Source organism: Rhinoraja longicauda, chromosome 3 (genome assembly GCF_053455715.1).
Source record: "Rhinoraja longicauda isolate Sanriku21f chromosome 3, sRhiLon1.1, whole genome shotgun sequence".
Classification (NCBI taxonomy): domain Eukaryota; kingdom Metazoa; phylum Chordata; class Chondrichthyes; order Rajiformes; family Arhynchobatidae; genus Rhinoraja; species Rhinoraja longicauda.
Genome location: NC_135955.1, coordinates 69,728,578 through 69,754,206, shown reverse-complemented (window position 1 = coordinate 69,754,206; position 25,629 = coordinate 69,728,578). Strand labels below are relative to the sequence as shown.

At 42.2% G+C, this 25,629-nt stretch overlaps 1 protein-coding gene across 1 annotated transcript in view; it reads left to right on the top strand.

Moving 5' to 3' along the window:
* The window catches only part of mcc (MCC regulator of WNT signaling pathway), a 128,450-nt gene that overhangs the window by 66,185 nt on the left and 36,636 nt on the right, over positions 1-25,629 (top strand). Inside the window, exons 6-10 of the mRNA XM_078396341.1 lie at positions 8,770-8,906; positions 16,145-16,308; positions 18,609-18,815; positions 21,159-21,305; positions 21,608-21,697. Coding sequence (XP_078252467.1) covers positions 8,770-8,906; positions 16,145-16,308; positions 18,609-18,815; positions 21,159-21,305; positions 21,608-21,697 — 745 coding nt within the window. The remainder of the gene's footprint in view (positions 1-8,769; positions 8,907-16,144; positions 16,309-18,608; positions 18,816-21,158; positions 21,306-21,607; positions 21,698-25,629) is intronic.

The window sequence follows — 25,629 nt, the reverse complement described above, 5'->3', positions numbered from 1 at the left end:
GAACTTGTTGAATTCCCTGCCACAGAAAGCAGTGGAGGCCAATTCATTGGATGTTTTCAAGAGAGAGTTAGATTTAGCTCTTCGGGCTAAAGAAATCAAGGTATATGGGGAAAAAGCAGGAACATGGTACTGATTTTAGATGATCAGCGCGAAGGGCCATATGCCCTACTCCTTCACTTATTTTTTTGTTTTCTAAATCTTTATCTAAGCTTTATAAAGCTTTATCTAAGCTTTATAAAGCTTTATCTAAGCTTTATAAAGCTTCTAAGCTTTATAAACTAGCAAGGGATGACTATAAAATTGATGGAGGAAGAAGATGCAATAAGCGAATGAGCTAGAATGAAATTTAAGATACAATTAAGAGCTATCTACAATTATCTTAAAGAAGAAATGAGGGTGCCAATGGTAGATGCAGATCCCTTAGCGATATAGACAAAGGATATAGTGGGAAATAGCTATGATATTAAGTATTGTATTTTGGTCTTCCTCATTAAAGCTGCTATTTTTGTATCATTGAGAAAATACGCCTTAATATTACCAAAGAGAAATTCCAGGAGAATAGGGGGAATTTAAATTCAACATCGCTGGGATGTGCAGAAGATTTTGGTGGATGCTTTAAGGTTATCATAATTATCCTTATTCTGGAGTCATTGCAGTAGGAAGTTGGAAAATATTCCACATAAATAGAAAAAGAGAGAGAAAATAAGAAACATGCATGTTCAAAAAAAAGTGTGATCATGCAGTCAACAGAAGATTTTATTGACAAATCTGAAAAGATAAATTGCAGTCAGAACTCCAAGGATCAAGGTGGTGGAGGCAAAGGGATAGTCGACATTTCAGATCGCGATTCTAAATTAGGACTGAGTGTGTAGAGGGAAGTGGGCCAGCATTTTGGAGGGGATGAAACAGAGGGGTTAGGTGAAACCAGATGAAGGGGAGGAGGGAGAATGTGATGGGCAGTTGGAGCCCAGGAGCATGTTGAGGTAGACCTCTTTCTCCTCTCGAAACATAAATATGAAGTGTTGTCACCTTAACCTTTCTCCTGTCCTTGCATTTTAAAAATCCAATTAAATTCATTGGAACTTTGATATGCAACATACTCCACATAAGGGGCACAGTGGCGATTTCTGGTGCAATAGTCTCGAGGTTTGTTGTAATACCAAGTTTGTCTGCAGGATTAGTGTTGGCGTGGGGGGTGAATGTGAGTTGTGGGCCATATTTAGCTAGCCCATGTGAAACTGACTAGGCTATGTGTGTTTGTGCTTATATTTGTTTTCGAAATACAGCCAAAACGGTACACGATAGCGTGACAATTTTAGGCCCACCTTACTCACCATTGTCCTGAGGTTCAAATGTTTGTTATATTTTAAACATTTTTCACTTTTTAAAGTTGAATAAATCCCCTTTTCACTTGCCCTGCCCGTCAGCCGCGCAAGCCTGCCTCCGTTTTCGACGTCACAATGGGAGAAGGTCCGCGTGTGCGCAGTTGGGGCCCATTGATCTAATACAGATGCTCCCCGACTTACGATATTTCGACTTTGCGATGGTGCAAATGGCAGCGACCCATTGCAAGCCGCAGCTCGCTTCCAGCCAGAGACCTAATACAGATGCTCCCCGACTTACGATGCTTCCACTTGCAATATTTCGACTTTGCGATGGTCCAAACGGCTGGGGGGGAGGCGAGGAGGGGCGAATAAGGGGGGTTGAAGGGAGATGGAGTGGGTGAGTGGGGAGAGGAGGAGGAGGGGGATGAGGGGGGATGGAGTAGGTGACTGGGTAAGGTGGGGTGAGGGGAGGAGGGGGAGATAAGGGGGGGTTGAGGGTGGATGGAATGGGGGGGGGGGGGTGAAGGTTTGCACGGAGGGTTGCCGGGCCTGCTGGAGAGGTTTGTACCCAACGGGTCCACGGCCATCTAGTGTTATATAATTATAGTCAGGTTTCATGTGTGATCCAATGTAAAAAATGAAACAACTTAATTTGGAGGCAATGGAGTATAGATTCACTTGATTGATTTGGGGGATGAGGGCCTTGCATTTTGATAGAGAAATTAAGTAGCATGGTCATAGATTGATTAGTTCAAATGAATGCAAGATGATCTCAATGAAATATGTGAGATTGTAAGTGGGTTTGACAGGCTAGACACTAGAAGTCTGTTTCATTTGATTGGAGAGTCAGGAATTAAGGACTATAGTCACAGGAAAAACATTTGGACAATAGAGGGATGATATATTTCTTAGACATTTGTTCATTTCTCAGGGTTGTTGGAAAAATATTTAAGGCTGAGATCATTTATACACTCTGGTTTCATGGACAATGGAGATCAGGTAGAAATAAGATAAAGATAAACCGATCTTAATGTCAGAGCAGGGTCATTTTTGCTGTTTGGTGTACATTTATTTATTACATTAAGTGCTGTAGTGGTATGCACTGCTTTCAATACTCTTCACATTTTCAGCTTGCCTAATTCACAATCCTAATTAGTACTTGATCCAATGATTTCAGTCACAGCGTTGCTGGCATCAGCTCACTTGGCCCATTAATTTAAGTTTGAAAGGGGATGCTAAAAGTAGTTGGAGAAAGAAATAAATCATCTGCTTTTGGTAATATTGATTATGGGTCTGGTGATTTAGAAGATGAGTTGATCTAATGTATTTATGGGATTCATTATGCATTTTGTTAATAAGCTGGAACATTGTAACAGTGAGTGAGGAATCGTAGAGTAGTTTAGCACAGAAGAGGGACGTACATTTTATTAACATTGTGCTGGCACTTTTGAAGACACCCATTTCAACCTCTTCCTTCACTCTAGTTTTCTTTCTTCAATATTTACACAATTCCCTTTTGAAAGCAACAATAGAGTCCTTCAATTGAAGTTGTAACTAAAACTTTAGCTAGTCATTGGAATTTACCATACTGGAGATAATTGGCCACTGGAGATAAATGGGTCTACTGTGGATAGGGTGAGCAGCTTTAAATACCTGGGAGTCCACATCACAGAGGATCTGACATGGACAACACACATTGCCGCACTGGTGAGTAAGGAGGGAGAGAGAAAACGGGTCATTATAGACCAGTTAGTCTGACATCAGTGGTGGGGAAGATGCTGGAGTCAATTATAAAAGATGAAATTGCTGAGCATTTGGATAGCAGTAACAGGATCATTCCGAGTCAGCATGGATTTACGAAGGGGAAATCATGCTTGACAAATCTACTGGAATTTTTTGAGGATGTAACTAGGAAAATTGACAGGGGAGAGTCAGTGGATGTGGTGTACCTCGACTTTCAGAAAGCCTTCGACAAGGTCCCACATAGGAGATTAATGGGCAAAATTAGATCACATGGTATTGGGGGTAGGGTACTGACATGGATAGAAAATTGGTTGACAGACAGAAAGCAAAGAGTGGGGATAAATGGGTCCCTTTCGGAATGGCAGGCAGTGACCAGTGGGGTACCGCAAGGTTCGGTGCTGGGACCCCAGCTATTTACGATATACATTAATGACTTAGATGAAGGGATTAAAAGTACCATTAGCAAATTTGCAGATGATACTAAGCTGGGGGTTAGTGTGAATTGTGAGGAAGATGCAATAAGGCTGCAGGGTGACTTGGACAGGTTGTGTGAGTGGGCGGATACATGGCAGATGCAGTTTAATGTAAATAAGTGTGAGGTTATTCACTTTGGAAGTAAGAATAGAAAGGCAGATTATTATCTGAATGGTGTCAAGTTAGGAAGAGGGGATGTTCAACGAGATCTGGGTGTCCTAGTGCATCAGTCACTGAAAGGAAGCATGCAGGTACAGCAGGCAGTGAAGAAAACCAATGGAATGTTGGCCTTCGTAACAAGAGGAGTTGAGTATAGGAGCAAAGAGGTCCTTCTACAGTTGTACCGGGCCCTGGTGAGACCGCACCTGGAGTACTGTGTGCAGTTTTGGTCTCCAAATTTGAGGAAGGATATTCTTGCTATTGAGGGCGTGCAGCGTAGGTTCACTAGGTTAATTCCCGGAATGGCGGGACTGTCGTATGTTGAAAGGCTGGAGCAATTAGGCTTGTATACACTGGAATTTAGAAGGATGAGGGGGATCTTATTGAAACATATAAGATAATTAGGGGATTGGACACATTAGAGGCAGGAAACATGTTCCCAATGTTGGGGGAGTCCAGAACAAGGGGCCACAGTTTAAGAATAAGGGGTAGGCCATTTAGAACGGAGATGAGGAAGAACTTTTTCAGTCAGAGAGTGGTGAAGGTGTGGAATTCTCTGCCTCAGTAGGCAGTGGAGGCCAGTTCGTTGGATGCTTTCAAGAGAGAGCTGGATAGAGCTCTTAAGGATAGCGGAGTGAGGGGGTATGGGGAGAAGGCAGGAACGGGGTACTGATTGAGAGTGATCAGCCATGATCGCATTGAATGGCGGTGCTGGCTCGAAGGGCTGAATGGCCTACTCCTGCACCTATTGTCTATTGTCTATTGCAAGGCAGCGCCTTTACCACCTCAGACAGCTGAGGAAATTCAGAGTCTCTCTGAGGATCCTTCTGTGCTTCTACTCTGGGGCTGTAGAAAGCTTCTTGTCCGGCAACATCTCAATCTGGTTTGGGAACAGCTCTGCCCAGGACAGGAAGGCTCTGCGGAGAGTAGTGCGTTCGGCTGAACGCACTATGGGAACTACACTCGCTCCCCTGCAGGACCTATACATCAGGAGGTGCAGACCCAGAGCCAGCAACATTATGGGGGACCCCTACCACCCCAGCAACGGACTGTTCCAGCTGCTACGGTCAGGCAAACCGTCAGAGAGGATGAGACGGAGTTTCTTCCCACAGGCCATCAGGACTGTTAACTCTCATATCACCAGGGACTAATTTAATTTACTGTATTAATTTATTTTTTGTGTTAAAAAAAATGTTCTATTCTGTTTTGTAGTTTTAGCACAATCCGCAGGCATTGCCACTTTCATTTCACTGCACATCTTGTATGTGTGTGTGACAAATAAAGTAGACTTGACTTGACTTGACTACTGGCCAGCAGGCCATATTGTTTGCTTGCATAACATCAGATTTGCAGATCAAGCACTCCACTCTGAGCTCCAGCATAGCAAACAATTTCCAGAAGGACGATGCAATGCTACAAGAGCATTATCAAACCACGATTGAAAAAATGCGATGGTTTACTGTCTTGAGGAAAGCTCTGATCCAAAACCCAGGTATAAGGAAAGGGCAGAGCACTTTAGATTTACTTGGTATCACAAAATGCTGGAGTAACTCAGCAGGTCAGGCACCATCTCTGGAGAGAAGGAATGGGTGACGTTTCGGGTCGAGACCCTTCTTCAGACTGATCCTACTTAGATTTATTTGGTGTCAGACGGAACCCAAACATTAAGAGCAGAAGGGTCTTGGAACCATCCAAATCATCCATCCCTGTTTCAAATGAATATGCTTGCAGTTTCAAACTTCAGGCTTGAGAGCAGATTTGCCAGTGTAAATGCTGGGAAATCTGAGTAAGCTCCTGTAGTGTTGGACTTCATGCAATGTAATTTCTGTATTCACGTGGGAATTCTTAAATCGTTTGCTACTTGGTGATGGTCTTGGTTTATTATTGTAATGTGTATCGTGATAAAGTGAAAAACCTTGTTTGCTAGCCTGTCAAATAATACCTTGCATGAGCACAATCAAGCTGTAAAAAGAACAACAGCAGTGCAAAGAAGAAAATAACCAGAGTGTAAAATATATTATTACCTTGTTACAGTTACAGAGAAAGTGCAAATTTTAAAAAGTGCAGGGGCGCAATGGGAGATCGGGTTTATGAGAGGTTCATTCAGTACTCTGATAACAGCAGGGGAAAGAAGCTGTTCCTGAATCTGGTGGTACCTGTTTTTAATCTTGTGTATCTTCTCCACGACGGAGAGAGGCCGCTGCTCTTCACGTTGTATATTAATGGATGAAGGCTTGAAGGCTTTTTGACCAAGTTTGCGGATGATACGAAAATAGGTGGAGAGGCAGTTAGTGTAGAGAAAGCAGGGACTGCAGAAGGACTAAGAAATGTTGGGAGAGTAGGCAGAGAAGTGGCAGATGGAATATAGTCTAGCAAAGTGTAGAAGTCGTGCATTTTAGTAGTAGGAATAAAGGCGTAGATTATTTTCTAAATGCGGTGAGAATCCAGAAATCAGAGGTGCAAGCCTCATAATTAAAGGCCATTCTTTTAGGAAGATGAGGAGAAATTTCTTTAGTCAGAGCGGTTTAATCTGTGGAATTCTTTTCCACAGAATGTGGATGCAAAGTCAGTGTATATATTTAAGGCTGAGAGAGATAGATTCTTGATTAGTACGGATGTCAGAGGATATGGGGAGAAGGCAGGAGAATGGTGAGGGATACATGAATCAGCCACGATTGAATGGCAGAGTAGACGATGGGCCGAATGGCCAATTTTTGCTCCTATCTCCTATGATCTTATGACCAGGGTGTGAGTAGACCTTAGTTATGTTGGCGGCTTTCCAGTGGTCTTAATGAAGTGAGTGGAATAAGGAGAAGTTAGATGTCCACCAATATTCATTCAATTTGGGATGTGCAGGTTACTGACTTCATCTAGGCCAATTGCCTTTCCTTGATTCACTTTCAATAAGGCCTATTTGACATTTGCAACAATGACCATGGATACAGGCGTACCCAAGCCTGTTGAGATGGATGACATCATTCCATTGATCTGGCCAAAGCATTGAGCTCTTCAGAGAGGATATGTTATTGCCATTGACACAGCCCATCTTCACTTTATAACCCGTTACAGCATGCAAGCCATGTCACAATTGATAGGTGTCTATGTGGTTATCCTGGGAATCCAAATTGGTGTGGAATTTCCTCTTGGCATCTTTGACAGCGTTGCGAAGGTTGTATGTAGATTACTTGCTGTTAAAGCTTTTGGGAATCAAGTTCTTGAGGATCCAAAGACGTACAGGTATGTAGTGGGTGTAGGATAGTGTTAATGTACGGGGATCGCTGGGCGGCACGGACTTGGAGGGCCGAAAAGGCCTGTTTCCGGCTGTATAGATATGATATGATATGATATGATATGATCCACTCAAGGTTATTCTGCTTGCATGATGAGGGTTAGTGGGCTATGTGCAACCTCACTAATGACCAGAAAATGTAGCCAAACATTTTATTATTAAACTGGACCAAGTGGACCTGTTGGGGCCAAATCTCTCTGCATTGGTGCAGCACCCTCTCTCCCCCCGTCTCCTCCCCCCCTCTCCTCCCCCCCCCTCTCCTCCCCCCCCTCTCCTCCCCCCCTCTCCTCCCCCCCCTCTCCTCCCCCCCTCTCCTCCCCCCCCTCTCCTCCCCCCCCTCTCCTCCCCCCCCTCTCCTCCCCCCCCTCTCCTCCCCCCCCTCTCCTCCCCCCCTCTCCTCCCCCCCCCTCTCCTCCCCCCCCGCTCCCCCCCCTCTCCTCCCCCCCTTCTCCTCCCCCCTCTCCTCCCCCTTTCCTCCCCCTCTCCCCCTCCCTCCCTCCTCTCCCGCCTCCATTCCCCCTCCCTTCACCCCATCCCCCTCAACCCTTCCCCTCCCCCCCACTCATCCCCCTCAACCCCCCTTGTCTTCCTCTCTCCCCCTCTCCCCCCTCCATCCTCCCCCTCCACCCTCCGTCCTCCCCTCCCCCTCCCCTCTCCCTTCACCCCCTTCCTACTCCATCTCCCTCAACCCCCCTTACCCTCCCCCTCCCTCCCCCATGCCCCTCCCTCGCCTTCTCCCCTCCCCCTCTCCCCTCCTCCCCCCCTCTCCCCTCCCCTCCTACCCTCCCCTCCCTCAACCCCCCCTTCCCCCCCCACTCCATCCCCTTCAACTCCCCTTATCCTCCCTCCTCCCCCACTCCCTCCCTCCCTAGGAGATAGATTTAAAATTTTAAATGTGAATAACTAAAAATATATCACCGATTTCAATGAAACTTCTTCCATTAGCACCAAAGGGACGACAGTGAGTAAGGAGGGCCTAAAATTGTTGCGCTATCATGTACTGTTTTGGCTGTAGTTCAGGAACAAACAAGAATTTTAGTACACAGATTAACATTAAAATTAACTGTATGTTTATGCATAAAATGCAAATGATTATCCTAGAAATAATACAATCTGTTTAATATCAAAGTCACAAAGAGCACCACAAAAATTTCAACATGAGCCGGATAAATGGAAGAAGTTTGCACACAAACAAATGAAACTTTAATTGCGTCCAAATATATATATATTTTGATCATTAGAAGATAACTTGGGAAACCCTTGAGCATTGGGAGTGATTGTTGTAATTTCTTTATAGAATATGTTTAAACAAAAGGTTAAATCTTCGATTAAACAAAGTTGCTTATGATTAATCAAAATTTAAACTATAGTTCCATCAGCACTTAGGAATAATGATAATAATGAGATCTAAATTTAAATTAATTTCATAGTTAAAATGTTGGATAAACTTATCAGGTTGGATTGGCTGGTATGAGAATAGTAAGTGTTTTCTCTTTTTATTTCATAGTTGTAGCCACTTCACTTTTTTGCCTTCAAGGTTTGAAAAAGTTGGCTGTTTTAGAAATTTATTGGAAATAATTCCAAAGCACTTTAGTGCCAGAACAGAATGTACAATTGGTCATGTATATTTTAGTACTTGTACAAATGAATGAATTAATGCAAAAATAAATTCTCTCATCTGTAGAATTTTGAAATTTTATTTTAAGATTTCAATTAATATTATATGACCAGGAACTAAATTCAGCCTTACTAAGTCTAAATATTTTGCGTGTTCCACAGAGAAGAAGATGAATGTTCAGATTTGCGATCGGACCTTAGCCACAGCCAACACGAGCCAAACGAAGATTCTAGAAGCATGGATCAGGATCAGACCTCTGGGCCTGAGAACCAGTCAATGCTAGTCTCTGCAGATGTCGGTAAGATTAATCCAACACCAAATGTTTTACCACTCTAGCCAATATGTACTCTGTAAGGGTAAAATGTTTAATTAGACTGGGGATGTTGGTAATTTGAGGTTAAAGCAGAAAATGCTGCAAGCACGCAGTAAGTCAGCCATTGTCTATTTTAGTAAAAGGTCATCAGTCTTGCACACTGACTGTTTGCTTTTCCAAGGATGCAGTCTGATCTGCGTGTTTGCAGAGCAACTTTATTTTATATTGTTAAATTGTTTTGTATCCTTTACACCACGAAGACCTATTAAAGTCATATTTATATTAAATATCAAGATTTAAATTCCTTGAATAGGAGGAACAATTTTGACTGATCCGAGGGTAAAGGGATCAGAAGAGTGACATCAATTCAAACTGATCACAAGAACTCAAGAAAATAGCAGGAGCAAACGACCATGCCCCTCAAACATGCCCCATTATTTAATATGACAGGCCTCAATCTCTCCTCTGCCCCAATTTTCCATAAACCTCGATTCCTAGATTTTTCACATATTTCTTAATCTCCACTTTAAATACATCTCCCCTGAAGACAGTATTGCAGAGGTTCACTACCCTCCAAGAGAAAACATTTCTAATCATCTCAGTTTTAAATGACTAGCTCTTTATTTTTTGCCCTTGTTCATGACTCTCCTGTTATTTTCATTAGTGCCAGCATTTCAACATCTGCCATGTCAGCTCCCATTAGGACATTGGCCTTGTATGTTTGAATAAAGTCAAGGAATGCAGACCCAAATTGTCCATCTTTTCTTGATAAGAGAATCCTTTCATTCCAGGAATTAGCTTGGTGAATCGCTTTCAAACTGCCTCCAGTACTATATATTTTCTTTTTAGGCATGGAGTCCAAAACTGTTCAGGATATTCCAGGTGGAGCTTCATCAGCACCCTGCATAACTGTAACAAAATGGGACTATAGGCCAATCATTGTGCTATATACAGTGCCCTCCATAATGTTTGGGAAAAAGACCCATAATAATTTATTTATTTGCCTCTGTACTCCACAATTTGAGATTTGTAATAGAACAAATCACATGTGGTTAAAGTGCACATTGCTAGATTTTATTAAAGGGTATTTTTATACATTTTGGTTTCACCATGTAGAAATTACAACAGTGTTTATACATAGTCCCCCCAATGCAGTGCACCATAATGTTTGGGACACATGGCTTCACAGGTGTTTGTAATTGCTCAGGTGTGTTTAATTGCCTTCTTAATGCAGGCAAAAGAGAGCTCTCATCACCCAGTCTTTCCTCCAGTCTTTTCATCTCCTTTGGAAACTTTCATTGCTGTTTACCAACATAAGGTCCAAAGTTGTGCCAATGAAAATCAAAGAAGCCATTATGAGACTGAGAAACAAGAATAAAACTGTTAGGGACATCAGTCAAACCTTAGGCTTACCAAAATCAACTGTTTGGAACATCATAGAAACATAGAAAACAGGTGCAGGAGGAGGCCATTTGGCCCTTCGAGCCAACACCACCATTCATTGTGATCATGGCTGATCATCCACAATCAGTAACCTGTGCCCAACTTCTCCCCATATACCTTGATTCCACTAGCCCCCAGAGCTCTATCATTAAGAAGAAAGAGAGCACTGGTGAGCTTACGAATTGCAAAGGGACTGGCAGGCCAAGGAAGACCTCCACAGCTGATGACAGAAGAATTATCTCTATAATAAAGAAAAATCCACAAACACCTGTCCGAAAGATCAGAAACACTCTTCAAGAGTCAGGTGTGGATTTGTCAATGGCCACTGTCCGCAGAAGACTTCATGAGCAGAAATGCAGAGGCTACACTGCAAGATGCAAACCACTGGTTAGCCGTAAAAATAAGATGGCCAGGTTACAGTTTGCCAAGAAGTACTTAAAAGAGCAACCACAGTTCTGGAAAAAGATGAAGATTAACTTAAATCAGTGTGATGGCAAGAGCAAAGAATAGAGGTGAGAAGGAACTGTCCACGATCCAAAGCATACCACCTCATCTGTGAAACACGGTGGTGGCGGTGTTATGGTCTGGGCATGTATGGCTGCTGAAGGTACTGGCTCACTTATCTTCATTGACGATACAACTGCTGATGGTGGTAGCATAATGAATTCTGAAGTGTATAGACACATCCTATCTGCTCAAGTTCAAACAAATGCCTCAAAACTCATTGGCTGGCGGTTCATTTTACAGCAAGACAATGATCCCAAACATTCTGCTAAACCAACAAAGGAATTTTTCAAAGCTAAAAAATGGCCAATTCTTGAGTGGCCAAGTCAATCACCCGATCTGAACCCAATTGAGCATGCCTTTTATATGCTGAAGAGAAAACTGAAGGGGACTAGCCCCCAAAACAAGCATAAGCTAAAGCTGGCTGCAATATAGGCCTGGCAGAGCATCACCAGAGAAGACACCAGCAACTGGTGATGTCCATGAATCGCAGACTTCAAGCAGTCATTGCATACAAAGGATATGCAACAAAATACTAAACTTGACTACTTTCATTTACATGACATTGCTGTGTCCCAAACATTATGGTGCCCTGAAATGGGGGGAATATGTATAAACACTGCTGTAATTTCTACATGGTGAAACCAAAATATATAAAAATGGCCTTTATTAAAATCTGTCTGTGCACTTTAACCACGTGTGATTTTTTTCTATTATAAATCTCAAATTGTGGAGTACGGAGGTAAATAAATAAATGATGGGTCTTAGTCCCCAACATTATGGAGGGAACTGTATCTAAATGAACTCCTACAGCTTTTTTTGATCTTTCATGCATGCTCTCAAAATCAATTTTCTCCCTGAGTTTTTCACTCTTTTACTGCAAGTACTTGTCACGTGCAAGCTCTACTGTTCAATTTAACACTATTCGATCTCCTTTCTTTAACAGATTGTGCCTCTTTTTCCTGGATTCCTTTTTAATTGGGATACATTTCTGAATGTTTAGGCCAGCTGTTTGAATATTTGTTCATCTACTCACCACTTCGTTTTTTTCCTGTCTAACTTTGACATCGCCATCTTCATACTATTATTGACCTAATTTAATTTTAGAGATACATGGAAATGAACCCGTTGGCCCACCACAACAACCATCGATCACCTGTTCACACTCGTTCTATATTATCCCACTTTTGTATCCACTCACTACACACTCCGAATAATTTACAAAAGCCAACTACCCTACAGACTCTCGCGTCTTTGGGATGTGGGAGGAAACCGGAGCACCCGGACGAAACCCATGTGGTCGCAAAGCAAACAAGCAAACTCCACACAGACAGTGCCCCAGGTCAAATTTGAATCCGGATCTCCCGTGTTGTGTGGCAGCATCACCAACAGCTGTGCCACAGGGCTGCACCATTAAGTTGAAGATAGTGGTTTTGGTTTTGTGGTGTTCACCCTCAAACTGTATTGGTAATTTTATCATATGGTGTAGCTTGATAAGAGCACAAGTCGTGTTTATTCTGTGCATACCCCCAGCACGAAGTACTTAAGGAAACAGAGGATTGACCTTGGAATGCAGTGCTCAGATGCAATTCAACCCATTTTTGAAAGCTCATCGTATTTCTCTTCTAATGCTCGCAAAAGTTAATGACCAAATTCAACGATCTTTTAAAAGGTTCAAGATATTTGATTATGGCATATCTAGCTTTCTGTCAGTGGTGGATTTGTGACTGCAGGAGAGATGAAGTGTCCTAGAGATGGTAGACCTACTAAAGGAGAGTATTGAAAATGTGAGAGTGCATTATGAGGTTAGCAAATGTTCAAAAATTGAGACCGAGAACTATGGATCCATGTTCCCCAGAGATGCTACCTGACCTATTGAGTTTGACACAAAATGCTGGAGTAACTCAGTGGGACAGGCAGCATCTCTGGAGGGAAGGAATGGGTGACATTTCGGGTTGAGACCCTTCAGTCTGAAGAAGGGTCTCAACCCAAAATGTCACCCATTCCTTCTCTCCAGAGAAGGTGCCTGTCACGCTGAGTTACTCCAGCATTTTATGTCTATCTTCGGTTTAAACCAGTATCTGCAGTTCCTTCCGACACATACTGACCCACTGAGTTACTCCATCACTTTGTGGCTCAATAAAAAAGGATGTTTTTTGTGTGAAAGTTTGCTGAACTACTTCCAAACAAACAAGAAGACTATTGAGCTGCTTGAATATTGGAGCTACACTTATCGAACCAAACTAGGAATGTTCTGTCGAGCTCCTTACTCATGCTTTTTAGATGGTAGAAAGATCAGTCATCTCACATGGTTTCTGACTCGTTCTAGTGCTGGATGAGTTTCTCTCATGGTCCTGGCTACTCTCTGGGATTCCTATTAAAAGTACAACTGAACCTTGGAACCCTGTGCTGGTACTCGTCAGCAACTTACAATGTGGTTGGTGTAAGAAAGAAAGTCGCCCGTCCTACTGGTCTTGGCTATGCCTGTACCAAAGATTACTGTGGTAGACGGGAAGATATGCCTTCCTGAGAATAAATCTGTGGAAAGCAACCGGTCCAGATGGAGTCCACGGCCATGTCCTTAGGATCTGTGCGTGTCAGCTGTCAGAGGTATTCACAGAATTCAGAATTACCTTTATTTGTCATCCAAAAAACAAGTCTTTTGGACGAGATTTCGTCATGCACAGTCCAACAATAATAGCAATAAAATAAGCAAATTACACAACCCCAACCAACACAAAACACACAACAACAAAAAAAGAAACATCCATCACAGTGAGTCTCCTCCAGTCCCCTCCTCACTGTGATGGAAGGCCAGAATGTCTTTTCTCTTCCCCTGCCGTCTTCTCCCGCGGTCAGGCTGTTGTACTTGCCACGTTCCAGGCCGCGCCGGACGGTGAAAGGTCCGCAGCGGGCCGACCCAAGCCCCGCGATCCGGTGCGGGCGAACACGCTGCCGCTGCTGCTGCACATTGGGGCGGTCGTGGCTCCCGATATTGAAGACCCGCCGAGCAGAGAAAAAATCCCGCGGCCTATTTCAGGCCGCGGGGGACGGTGAAATGTCCGCGGCGGGCCGACCCAAGCCCCGCGATCCGGGGCGGACGGTGAAATGTCCGCGGCGGGCCGACCCAAGCCCCACGATCCGGGGCGGGCGAACACGCTGCCGCTGCCGGAGCTCCCGATGTCAGCATCCACGCGGCCCGCGCTGAAGCCTCCGAAGGCGAGTCGCATCCGCTCCCGCAGCCTCCGAAGACAGCCGGCTCCGCCGAAGCCTCAAGTCCGGTCCGCGGGCTCTGCGAACCAGAGCCCTGGAGGCCGCCAGCTCCAGGAGTTTGGCCGATGGTAGGCCGCAGCAGGTCCGGAGACCCGACCCAGGAAACAAAGGTCGGGTCTCCGTTCGGAAGGGACAGATTTACAATTTTACACTCCCCCCCCACACACATACATAGTACACAACCACAAAAAACACGACATCACATCTACAATTAAGACAAAAAAAACAACAAAAACACAAAGACAAACGGACCACAGGTAAGCCGCAGCTGCTAGGCAACGCCACCATTTTGGGCATCTTTACCCTCTCACTACTCCATTCTGAGATCCCCACCTGCTTCAAGAGACCATTATTATCCCAGTGCCAAAGTGTAGTAAGGTAGTGTGCCAACTTTGGTCGCTGCATGTGTTTACCATTACAACAGGTCCATAGGGGGCACTATCTCCCTGCCCCTAAACTCAACTCTGGAACACCAAGATAGCAAGGACTCCTGCATTGGACTAATTTATATCTCTGCCTTCAGCACCACAATTCCATCCAAGCTCATCTCCAAATTCCTGGACATAAGAATTGGCACACTCCTCTACCACTGGATCCTTGACTTTCTGACCTGCTGGCAATAATCAGTGAGGATAGGTAACATCGCCTCCACTATAATTCTCAATATTGGTGCCCTACAAGGACATATTCTCAGTCCCCCAACTATACTCCCGATATACTCAAATGTGTATGGGAAAAATTTGCCTCTAACTCCATCTGCAAGATTGCAGATGATACCATTGTAGTAGGCCAGATCGTGAACAATGATGAGACAGAGTACAGGAAGGAGATAGAGAATTTAGCCACATGGTGTCAAGTCAACAACCTCTCCCACAATGAAAAACAAGATGAAGGAGTGAATTATCGACTTCAGGAGAAATGGAGGAGTACGTGCCCACAATCAACATCAATGTGGCCCTCCATAAAATTCTCATATAGGCGTATAAGCAAGATGCACTATGACACTGAGCAAGAACAGATCAAAGAGGCTGGACAAAAGTGATGAGATGTTAGTAAAAAATTCAGGAGCATTGGGAGTGTGACAACTGGGCTTCAGTACGAAAGTTTTAAAAGGGTGGAATGAGAGTCTGGGTTGAGATTGTTCAATATGGGTTGCAATTTCAAAAATAATTACTGTTGGAAAAGAAAGTGATTTGAAGTTAAGACCATGTCATAGAGATGGGGAGGGCAGACATGTTTATATTCCTAAAGATTAAACTAAAAATTAAATATCGCACTCCTAATAACTAAATGGATTTGGTTGGTATTTTTCCCCAACTATAATCATCATGGTGGTTTTTAACAAATGTTATCAATTTCTAGCCCTTCTTCCGATTAACTTGTTTGGGGGGGGAAATAGTTTTAACAAAGTTGTTTACTTGTCGGACAAGAATCTGCTCCTAGAATTAATTCAAAGCAAAAGAAGAATAATAGACCCAACAGGTGGTGAGGCTGGGCAGAAAGATGTGTTTTCTTAAGAAAAGATGTTAAACTTCCAAATAAATTTCCAATTTCTAAATTGAATTGGCCAGCAAATTTGTAATAGAATTATCTAAAGAGGTATTGCCTGCATATTCAGTGAAAGATGACATATTGAAAGATTTTGAAGAAAGACGAGATTGGTCAGCAACAGGGTTATCAGGGATTTTTTTTAGTTTATGCTTCATCTCAAAGATTCTCCATTAGGACTGGAAGGGGAGACAAAAGAAGCTTGTTAAACAATTACAATTACAATATATCTTTATTGTCATTGTACCCAGGGGTACAACGAGATTGGGAATGCGCCTCCCATACGATGCAATAATTTAGGTAATTTAGACAGCAGCAACCCAACAAAACGAAACAGTTGTAACATTTTTGGACAGGGTAAAGTGCAAACTCAATAGTTTATACATCATTCACATAGTGTTTATATATCTGCCAGTGGTAATGATGAAATTAATACACTATTTCCTTTGTTTTAGATACCTGTAGTGATCTCAATTCAGAGCTCCAGAGGGTGTTGACTGGACTGGAAAACGTTGTTTGTGGAAGGAAGAAGAGCAGCTGCAATCTGTCAGTGGCAGAAGTAGACAGGCATATTGAGCAACTTACTACTGCCAGTGAGCACTGTGACCTAGCTATAAAGGTATTCATTTACTTTGACTTCACCAACAGTTGGCTTTCAGGTTAATCTATCCATATGGCAATGATAACTGCATCTCAAGTTTGAAAAAAGAACTCTTAATTGGTTGAGGAAGCCCTTTTTGACTAACAGAGTTGAGAACCAATGCTTTGCCGTTTTAGTTTATTTCTTAATCTGCTCTTGCTCCACTCTTTTATAATTCCCTTGAGTCCTAGTGAGATTCTGGTGAAATGTTAACATCAGACACAAAAGTAGTTTTAAGGACATGCTGAGCTTTATTTTCTATTTATATGATTTACCTGTAGTTAACATATCACCTCTTTCCCCTCCTCCCATATCCCTCTTTACATTAACTCCTGTCCTTATCTGATATCCTTTTGTCTCCTTTCACCTCTTGTCTTTATCACGTCCGCCACCCATTTGCCAACCCAATCCCCCTCTCCTGTATCCACCTTTCACGTTCCAAGCTTTATCCCACCCCCAACACTGAGTTCCTCCAGCTCTTTGTGTTTTACTGAGGAAGAATTGTTCAAAAGATTTTAAGAGTGCTTAATTGTCCGATGTGCCAGGACTGGAACATTAAAATTCTTGCTTGCTCCAATTTACAGGCACTTTAAACGTAACAACGCCATAAATAAATTTACCGTCAATTATCAGATATTTTGGGTAAACTAAATTGGCAAAGGAGATTGTGACACAAGTATGCAATTGGCTTGTAACAGGAATTCGTGAAGAAAACTGTTTTGACAATTTGAATCCCTTCCCTTGTGCATCCATTTTTGACTTGAATCTAGGCACATCATTAAAAGTTGTGTTTAGTATTTCTGTTTCATTATGGATGCATTGGCAGTGGTGCTATTATTGTTAAGTAACTTCCAGACAGCACCAATCAGGTGACCACTTATACCTAAACTAGAATAAAAAACTGCCAAGCATTTGTGCTCTGTTCTCATGGCTATCTTGAGCTCCTGGTTGCATGTCATGTCAACTTCCCTTCCATTCCCACAATGACCTCCCCGAACTTGCCCTTCTCCACTGCTGGAGTGAGGCTGAACGCACGCTAGTGAACTTCAGTTAATCTGCAGGTTGAATTTTCTGATTTTGGGTAACCTGCACCCTCTGTTTTCCTTTCTCTCCCTGATTCACACAGGTTCTCTCACACATAACCCTCATTTACCCAGTTTCTTTCCCCTCCTCCCATATGGTTATATCTGCCCATCTCCCAGCCACTTAACTCACTGGATCTACTTTCCCTCCTCCAATTATTCCATCATCCCTCCCTTATATGGTTCCACATTTATCACTATTCTTGCTTTCCAAATTCCAGATTCTGCAGCCCTTTGTTGTCTCCACTTATTGATGTGTAGCCTTTGTCTCTACCTCCACTCCCCTACCCCACCTGACCATCCATCATCCCCCTCTCACCAACTTATACCAGCTATCTCCCCTCTCAATCCTGTTACAAGGTCTTGACACAAAATGTAAAATAACCTGTGTCCATGGTCACTGCCTGTCCTGCTGACCCTCCAGCATGTTCTCATTGCTGCAATATCAAGTATTTGCTTTCTCTTGTGACTTTACACCCGATCCTGATGTTTTTGCCATTGTCTCGTAAAAGGTTATTTTTTGTTCTCATTACCATATTAATTTGGATAGTAGTCTTTTATAATTAAATTTCTCCAGTGCATATCCCTTTAACAAATTTCAATTAAAAAAAAAGCAAGACAATTTTATAATTCCAACATGAATTTCTGTTTCAACCAATGCTAACCAATGCAAATTATCTGGTATTTTATCCTACTGATTTTTGTGAGTTCTTTCTATGTACAAAATGGCTCTACATTTGATGTTACAGTAAAAGCAAGTTCAAGTTTTGAAAATGTTGACAGATATAGAAATGGTAAATAAATGTATTCTTTTAAGCATCTTTTCAAACATGTAGCTGAGATTTGGGATGGGCTGGATTCTTTGAGGTATTTTCCTTTCAGTTGTTTGCATGTTAATATTGCATTTGTTCACCAATCAAGTACCAACTTCACTCACTGGTGCCAGGAAGTTCACTCCAGGGCTTGATCATATAATCTAATCCATTGTTTGTTAATAAGATCGTAATCCTGTCATTCTGAATAGAATATCAAGGATTCCATCCAACCTTTCCTTGAAGAAGGGGAGTAGGGATTTTTCTTTGTTTCCTACTTACCAATTGGATTGGAGATCTGTCTTTTTCCAGTAATTGAAGCTAATTTATTTAACATCACTTCTTGCAATAATTTTGTTTATACTTCAACGAACAATTTTAATAGACCGTAGAAGAGATTGAGGGAGTTCTGGGACGTGATTTTTATCCAACTCTTGCTGAAGAGAGGTCGCGATGGGATAAGGAGTTAGCAACTCTTCGGGAAGAAAATGAAAGCCTCACTGCTATGCTGTGTAGCAAAGAGGAAGACCTCAATAGAACAAAGGCCACCATGAATGCTATTCGTGAAGAAAGAGATCGGTTACGTCGGAGGGCAAGTATATATTCTATTAAAAATTCTATGTCAGGGAGAATTTATGTACCTGAAAAGTGGTGAAGCATTTAAAATCTGCCAAAAGTCCCCAACAATGAGCTTGATAGATAAGTACCCAAATTCCAGACTTTCTGTTCATGTACTTTATTGTCATCACTACTTAGTCTTCAAGAAAACCTGTTTTATTGTTTTCTTTCAATCGATCCACACATTCTGATCTGTCCCATTCCAAATATGTTTTATTCTTTTAGTATCTCTGTCATCCTTCATGAGATTTCCCTTAACTTTAATTGTAATAGGATAATTTCCCCACTCACTACATCAGTCCTGGTTTTGCATTCTAGCAGTGATCCCTCCTGAGCCTCCTCTGCTAAGTGGAAGAACAATGATGCAGTTAATGGAGCCACTGCCTCACAGCGCCAGAGACCCTAACCTCGGGTGTTGCCTCTGTGGATTTCCTCCCATGTCCCAAAGATTTGCTGATTGGTGGATTAATTGACTTCTAAATTGCCTCGCATGAGTGGTAAAATCTGGGGGAGGGGGGTTCAAATGAATGTAGAGAGAATAAACATCGGATTAATGTAGAACTGGTGTAAATAGGTGGTGGTTGATTAATGTGTTTCCTGGTGGCCAAAGGGGCTGTTTCCATGTGTTAACACTCTGACTCTATGATTGTAGTTCTCCACCTGATGCTGGCAGTGTGCTGTGGGCAGCCTATTGGCTTGCACTACACTTGCAGACAGTCCTAACAGCAACCATTCTGATGTGGATATCACCATCATGAGTGGGATGCCCACAGTAATGGACAGCTAGGATTTTTATGGGGTATTTTCACTGCCAAGAATAAGCTAGTCTGGCATCATAACAGCTATTTGTGGGCCAAACATACATAATTGTCTGGCTTGCTTTAATTTGGAACCAGAAAATTATAGTTCTTACCACAACGCCACAACTTTGGTCAACAATACGTAGACCCAACACTGGAAGCTATGGTTAAAGGCAGAGGATTTGTACTCTGACCTTGAAGTTCTTGTCTAACTCCCAAAGGGTGACAAAACTGATCATTCTGGACAACTGCAGTGTCAGGATGGGAAAGTATGCAAAGCTATGAAAAAGGATAATTTACAAAGAACAGTTAAGGAAAGTTAACTCTAATGGAGTTGTCCATTCAGAATGCTTCGAACATGACTGCCAGAACCAATACCCAATTTTGTCAGAGAGGCAAGTTCAAGGCCCTCTGACAAGCCCCAATCCAGCCATTGGTATCTATCAGTGGTCATTGACTGCAACAGGTGCCAATGATTACTGGAACAATTGCCACTTAATCTACGGTATTTTTTAAAATTTGCTTCTGTCTTTTGAATTTACTGTAGGCTTTAGAATTGAGGATGAGAGATGATCTCATTGCAACTTAAAATTGTTTAAGGGATTAATGGACGAGACACGGAATGCTTCTGGCTGGCTGGATGGCCCTTCAGAGAGGATCCTCCTCGTATTATATATTCTTCAAAGACAAATGCTGAAAGGTGGAGTGGGGTTTTGCTTTGCATCAGTCTTACAGAGCAGTTAATTGGGCTTGTCGAGCAACTAAATGTTTGTTTTGATCTTACACCACATTTCATCACCAATTGGCCTTGTTCTTCAAACACACTTAGAATAGAAGTAGGCCATTTTAGATTGAGCAGAGGAGAAATTTCTTCACCCAGAGGATGGGGAATCTTGGATTTTCTTCTACCTTCAGGGTGGCGGAGGCTCATTCGAGTTCATTCAAAATCAATGGATTTGAATGTTGAATAAGGGAATATAAGGAGTGCATCAAAGTAGTGAAGAGGTAGATGGGAAACTGTGATCTTGAACGACAGATCAGGCTGAAATGCTCCTTTTCCTTTTCTCATGTTTTTATGTTGGGCTGTTGCTTGATTTTACTGTTGAATGGCGTGTTCCTGTCCTCTACTGTTTACGTTCTATGTTCTATTGCCATAGCTAAGAAATGTTGAGTATCAAAACCTAATTTTCCCCTCTGAATACTTAAACCACTAACCAGGATATAGCAAATTTTAGAAACATAGAAACAATTGTTCTGCAAATAACCGATAACTCTTAGCAGGACCTCGTGTCTAACAGTCCATTGTTGCCAATGAATAACTTCAGACTTAAGTGTGTGCCAATCTCTATGTATGCATGGCAAATTCAAAGCTTTTTCATATAGACAAAATCAGCTGACTTGGTCAAAAAATCCTTGGCGAATGGATGCAGTCTTTTGAAGAATTAGTTGGAAACCTATCTTTATTGCTATTGTGAAATATTTTTAGCCAATTCATGGAGGCTTTGTTTCTAATTCAGGTTCGAGAGCTGCAGACCCGCTTACAAAGTTTGCAAGCAACTGGCCCAGCTAGTCCAAGTCGGTTGGCTGTAACCAATCGACCAGTCAACCCCAGTACTGGTGAACTCAGCACCAGTAGTAGCAGTAATGATATCCCAATTGCAAAGGTAAGTTTTAATGGCCTCATTATCCTCCACATTGTCTGCTGTCATTTTGTGGCTATTGCATAAGCTTTGCAATTAACTTCTGAAAGCTTGATATTTTCATCTTGGGAAAGTCATAGAGCAGCCATGGAGACACAGATATTTCTACTGGAGAAATGGAATATTCTTGATTGTTGCATGGAATTAAAGGATATAAGTCAATATTGTGAACTGATTTTGTAAGATGCTGGGCTTGTACGGTGCCAGATTTGTAGATTGTGTAAAAGGCAACTGCTAACTCTTGGCCGTCCTTCCATAATTGATAGGTGGCTGAGCGAGTAAAGTTATCCAAAACGAAGTCTGAATCTTCATCTTCAGATCGACCAGTTCTGGGATCAGAGATCAGTACCATTGGAGTAAGTATTTAAAACTGGAGAAATTATGGCTTTTTCTCTAAAATTATTAGATCTATTTTCTGACTGCCAGGCAATAAAATAAAATCCGCTTTATACCTTCCAATGTTCATGATTGTCATGACTTGCAGTTATCGGCTGGTTGACGGTCCAGGTTTGCACCTGCTAACTTCAAGTCAAAATGAAATCAAGGCCAGAATTTGAATGATGTCATATGAATGTTTAAGATAGGCTGTCTTCGGGTGATGGATGCCCAACTTATGAACATCTATACATATGAATGAACTCCCATAATAATAAATCAAAAGTCCAGCAAATATGTCTATCCATTCCTTGCTACAAACAGAAGAGCTAGTGTCCTCTCTCTCCACTTTTAGTTCTTAACATTTTGTTCTTAATATTTTATGTGTTTTTGATGCCATTCATTACAATACTGTGGAGGTTTGATTCGCATATTCTGTGATTTTTGTGTATTTTCCGATTTTAGGACAAACTCCACATGGATGTGTTCAAAAACAAAAGTAGTTTGTTCCCCTGGGATAGCCTGTACTTGCTCTGCACTTGCTAAAATTCTAAGACCAATGAATGTAGGCATGTAATATCACGAGTAAGGCGGAAAAGAAGTCTGTAGATCAAGAAAGAAGTGTATCGCAGTATATTTGATTAAAGAATGATATTATGAATTGAACTCTTCCCAAAATTATTTGAATGATTTTGCTATGATATTAATGACCACAAATCATATGAAAATTGAGCGTGTAATAGTATCACTTCCCTCTTGTGCTCTTCTAAAACAATTAACAAGTAGGAGTAAGTTATGTGGGTTTACACCCACAGCAAGTTAGATTGGTTGATTAATTGCACAATTTGGAATTTTATTTCTACGAGTGGGATCCTAGAGAAGTAAATGTAAAGCATGGTTTTGATTCCCCTTATTCCCTACCTTTTTCCCATTTTCTTGTAAAGGTGCTGACCATAGTTTCAAAAGCACAATATGCAAATTAATACATTTTCTGTTTTAAATTTAGGAAGGTAGCTTATTGACTCAATGTTGAGCTACATTTGAAGGAAAATATGGGAAAACATAATCTGATGTCTGGTGACACCTCTTAAGAACTCTAAAGGGATATTTTTTATTCTATCCTCTTCCACTCAAAACTGCTTTCTTCATCTGCCTTTCTATTCGGATGTTAAGAGCTAAGGTTGAGATTCCGTGTCCAAGTTGAGACTATCTGTGGTTTGCCTTTAGCCTTTCAATGTGACAAAGGAAAAATGATTGTGGTTTGCTTGAAGATGGTTCTATCAGCCCCCAAGACCTCACTGCAGCAGTTTGTCAGATTGCGGTCGAGAGTAGCAGCAGAAAATGATCACGGCTCTGATGGCCCAAATCTGACCTCTGGTGCTCTCTATGTGAGATTTCTCTCTCTGACCATTAGGATTTCCCACGGTTGCTTTGTTTCACTGAAACACCTCAACTGTAGTTGTGTGATAGGAGAATTGGAGGGAGTTAATGGGGATGTGAAAAATAAGAGGTTGCAGCAAAATAAATGGGAAAAGCATATGCTAGTTGGGTCAAATGATAGTCTCCTTTATCAAAAGAAATATGAGAATCTTTGGGCCAACTATCTTTATCTACTCATCATTGAAGTTTCTACCATCATAAGGTCAGAAATGTGGATATCGGCTAATCCAAGCAAAATGTTCCAAATTCATTTGCAGTCCTTAAAAAAAGAATTCAACGCAGATCATATGTGTACTTGGTGAGTCCAAGATAACTTGGGCATGGGTTGTGAACTAATAAGGAATACTTGTTCACTGTTCGCCCTGTACACTGTTACACTGGTACACAGAATACTGTTCACCCTGTACACTGCGGACATCAGGCACAGCTCAGCAAACTGCTATCTACAGAAGTTCTCTTGACGACTCTGCCATCGTCGGCCTCATCACAGATGACGATGACAGGGCGTACAGAGAACTGACCAGGGACTTTGTAGACTGGTGCCAGTGGAACCGCCTCCGGATCAACGCGGGGAAAACCAGGGAGATGGTGGTGGATTTCCGTAGGCGCAGCCACGTCCCCCCGACACCGGTGAACATCCAGGGATTGGACATCGGGAGAGTGGACTCTTATAAGTACCTGGGTGGTTACCTTAACAATAAACTTGACTGGACCGAAAATATCAATGCACTGTACAAAAAGGGCCAGAGCAGACTTTATCTGTTGAGGAGTCTCAGGTCCTTTGGAGTGCAGGGGGCACTCCTAAGGACCTTCTACAACACTGGTGGCATCAGCCATTTTCTATGGAGTGGTCTGCTGGAGCAGCCGCATCTCAGCAGCGATGGGGAAGAGACTTGACAAGCTGATCAGGAAGGCCAGCTCTGTCCTGGGTTGCCCCCTTGACTCAGTGCAGGCGGTGGGAGAGAGGAGGATGATGGCAAAGATAACATCGCTGCTGGACAATGACTCCCACCCCATGCAGGGCATTGTCACTGCACTGAGTAGCTCCTTCAGTAACAGACTCCTTCACCCCAAGTGTGTGAAGGAGAGATATCGGAGGTCCTTCCTTCTCGCTGCTGTGAGACTGCACAACCAGCGCTACTCCCAGCAGACCAGTCAACAGACCAGTTAACAGTAACAGTTAAAAAAAACACAGTAAATGATGACAATTATCCTTATCTTTATTTTTATTTATAATGAATGTCTCTTGCTATCCACTTTGCTACTGTAACACTGCAAATTTCCCCGGTGTGGGACAAATAAAGGAATATATTATTATTATTATACCACTCAGAGGATCTTCATTCTGACAAAAGAGCATCTAACCACTTAGCACTGACATTCAGCAGTATTACTATGTTAAATTTCTCCGATGAATGATTTTGCGAACGATGGTCAGAATCTGACTTGTCTGTCTACTATAATACTGGTCAGAGGCTGGGTTATCTTGCAGTTATCAGCTCACCTCTTCATTTCCAGATCCTATTCTCCATCTCTTGGATTCTTAGAGCAGCTTGTAATGGAGCCTACCAGAGAAAAGGCAATTCTGGATTTAGTGTTGTCCAATGAACCAGATTTGATAAGAGAACTCGAGGTAAAGGAACTGCTTGGAGGTAGTGATCATAATATGATTTGCAATTTGAGAAGGAGAAGGTTAAGTCGGAAGTGTCAGTGTTGCAGTTGAACAAAGGGGACTATGAAGGCATGAGAGAGGAGCTGGCCAAGCTAGACTGAAAGGGATCCTAGCAGGATTGACGGTGGAACAGCAATGGCAGGAATTTCTGGGCATAATCCGGAAGACGCAGGATCATTTCATTCCATAAAGGAAGAAAGATTCTGAGGGGAGTAGGAGGCAACTGTGGCTGACAAGGGAAGTTAGGGATGGAATAAAACTAAAAGAAAAGATGTATAACATACCAAAGAGTAGCCGGAAGCCAGAGGATTGGGACACTTTCATAGGATAACAGAAGGTAACAAAACGGGAAATACGGGCTGAAAAGATGAAGTACGAGAGGACGCTGGCCAAGAATATAAAGGAGGACAGTAAAAGCTTATTTAGATATGTTAAGAGAAAAAGATCAGCAAAGTCAAATGTGGGTCCCTTGAAGGCAGACACGGGTGAAATTATTATGGGTAACAAGGAAATGGCAGATCATTTGGTGATCATTTTCCAATGTTCAATAGATTCAGGATCAGTTCCTGTGGATTGGAGGATAGTTAATGTTATCCCACTTTTCAAGAAAGGAGCAAGAGAGAAAACGGGTTAGCCTGACTTCGGTGGTGGGAAAGATGCTGGAGTCAATTATTAAAGAGGTAATAATGGTGCATTTGGATAGCAGTAAAAGGATAAGTCCAAGTCAGCATGGATTTATGAAAGGGAAATCATGCTTGACTAATCTTCTGGAATTTTTTGAGGATGTGACAAGGAAAATGG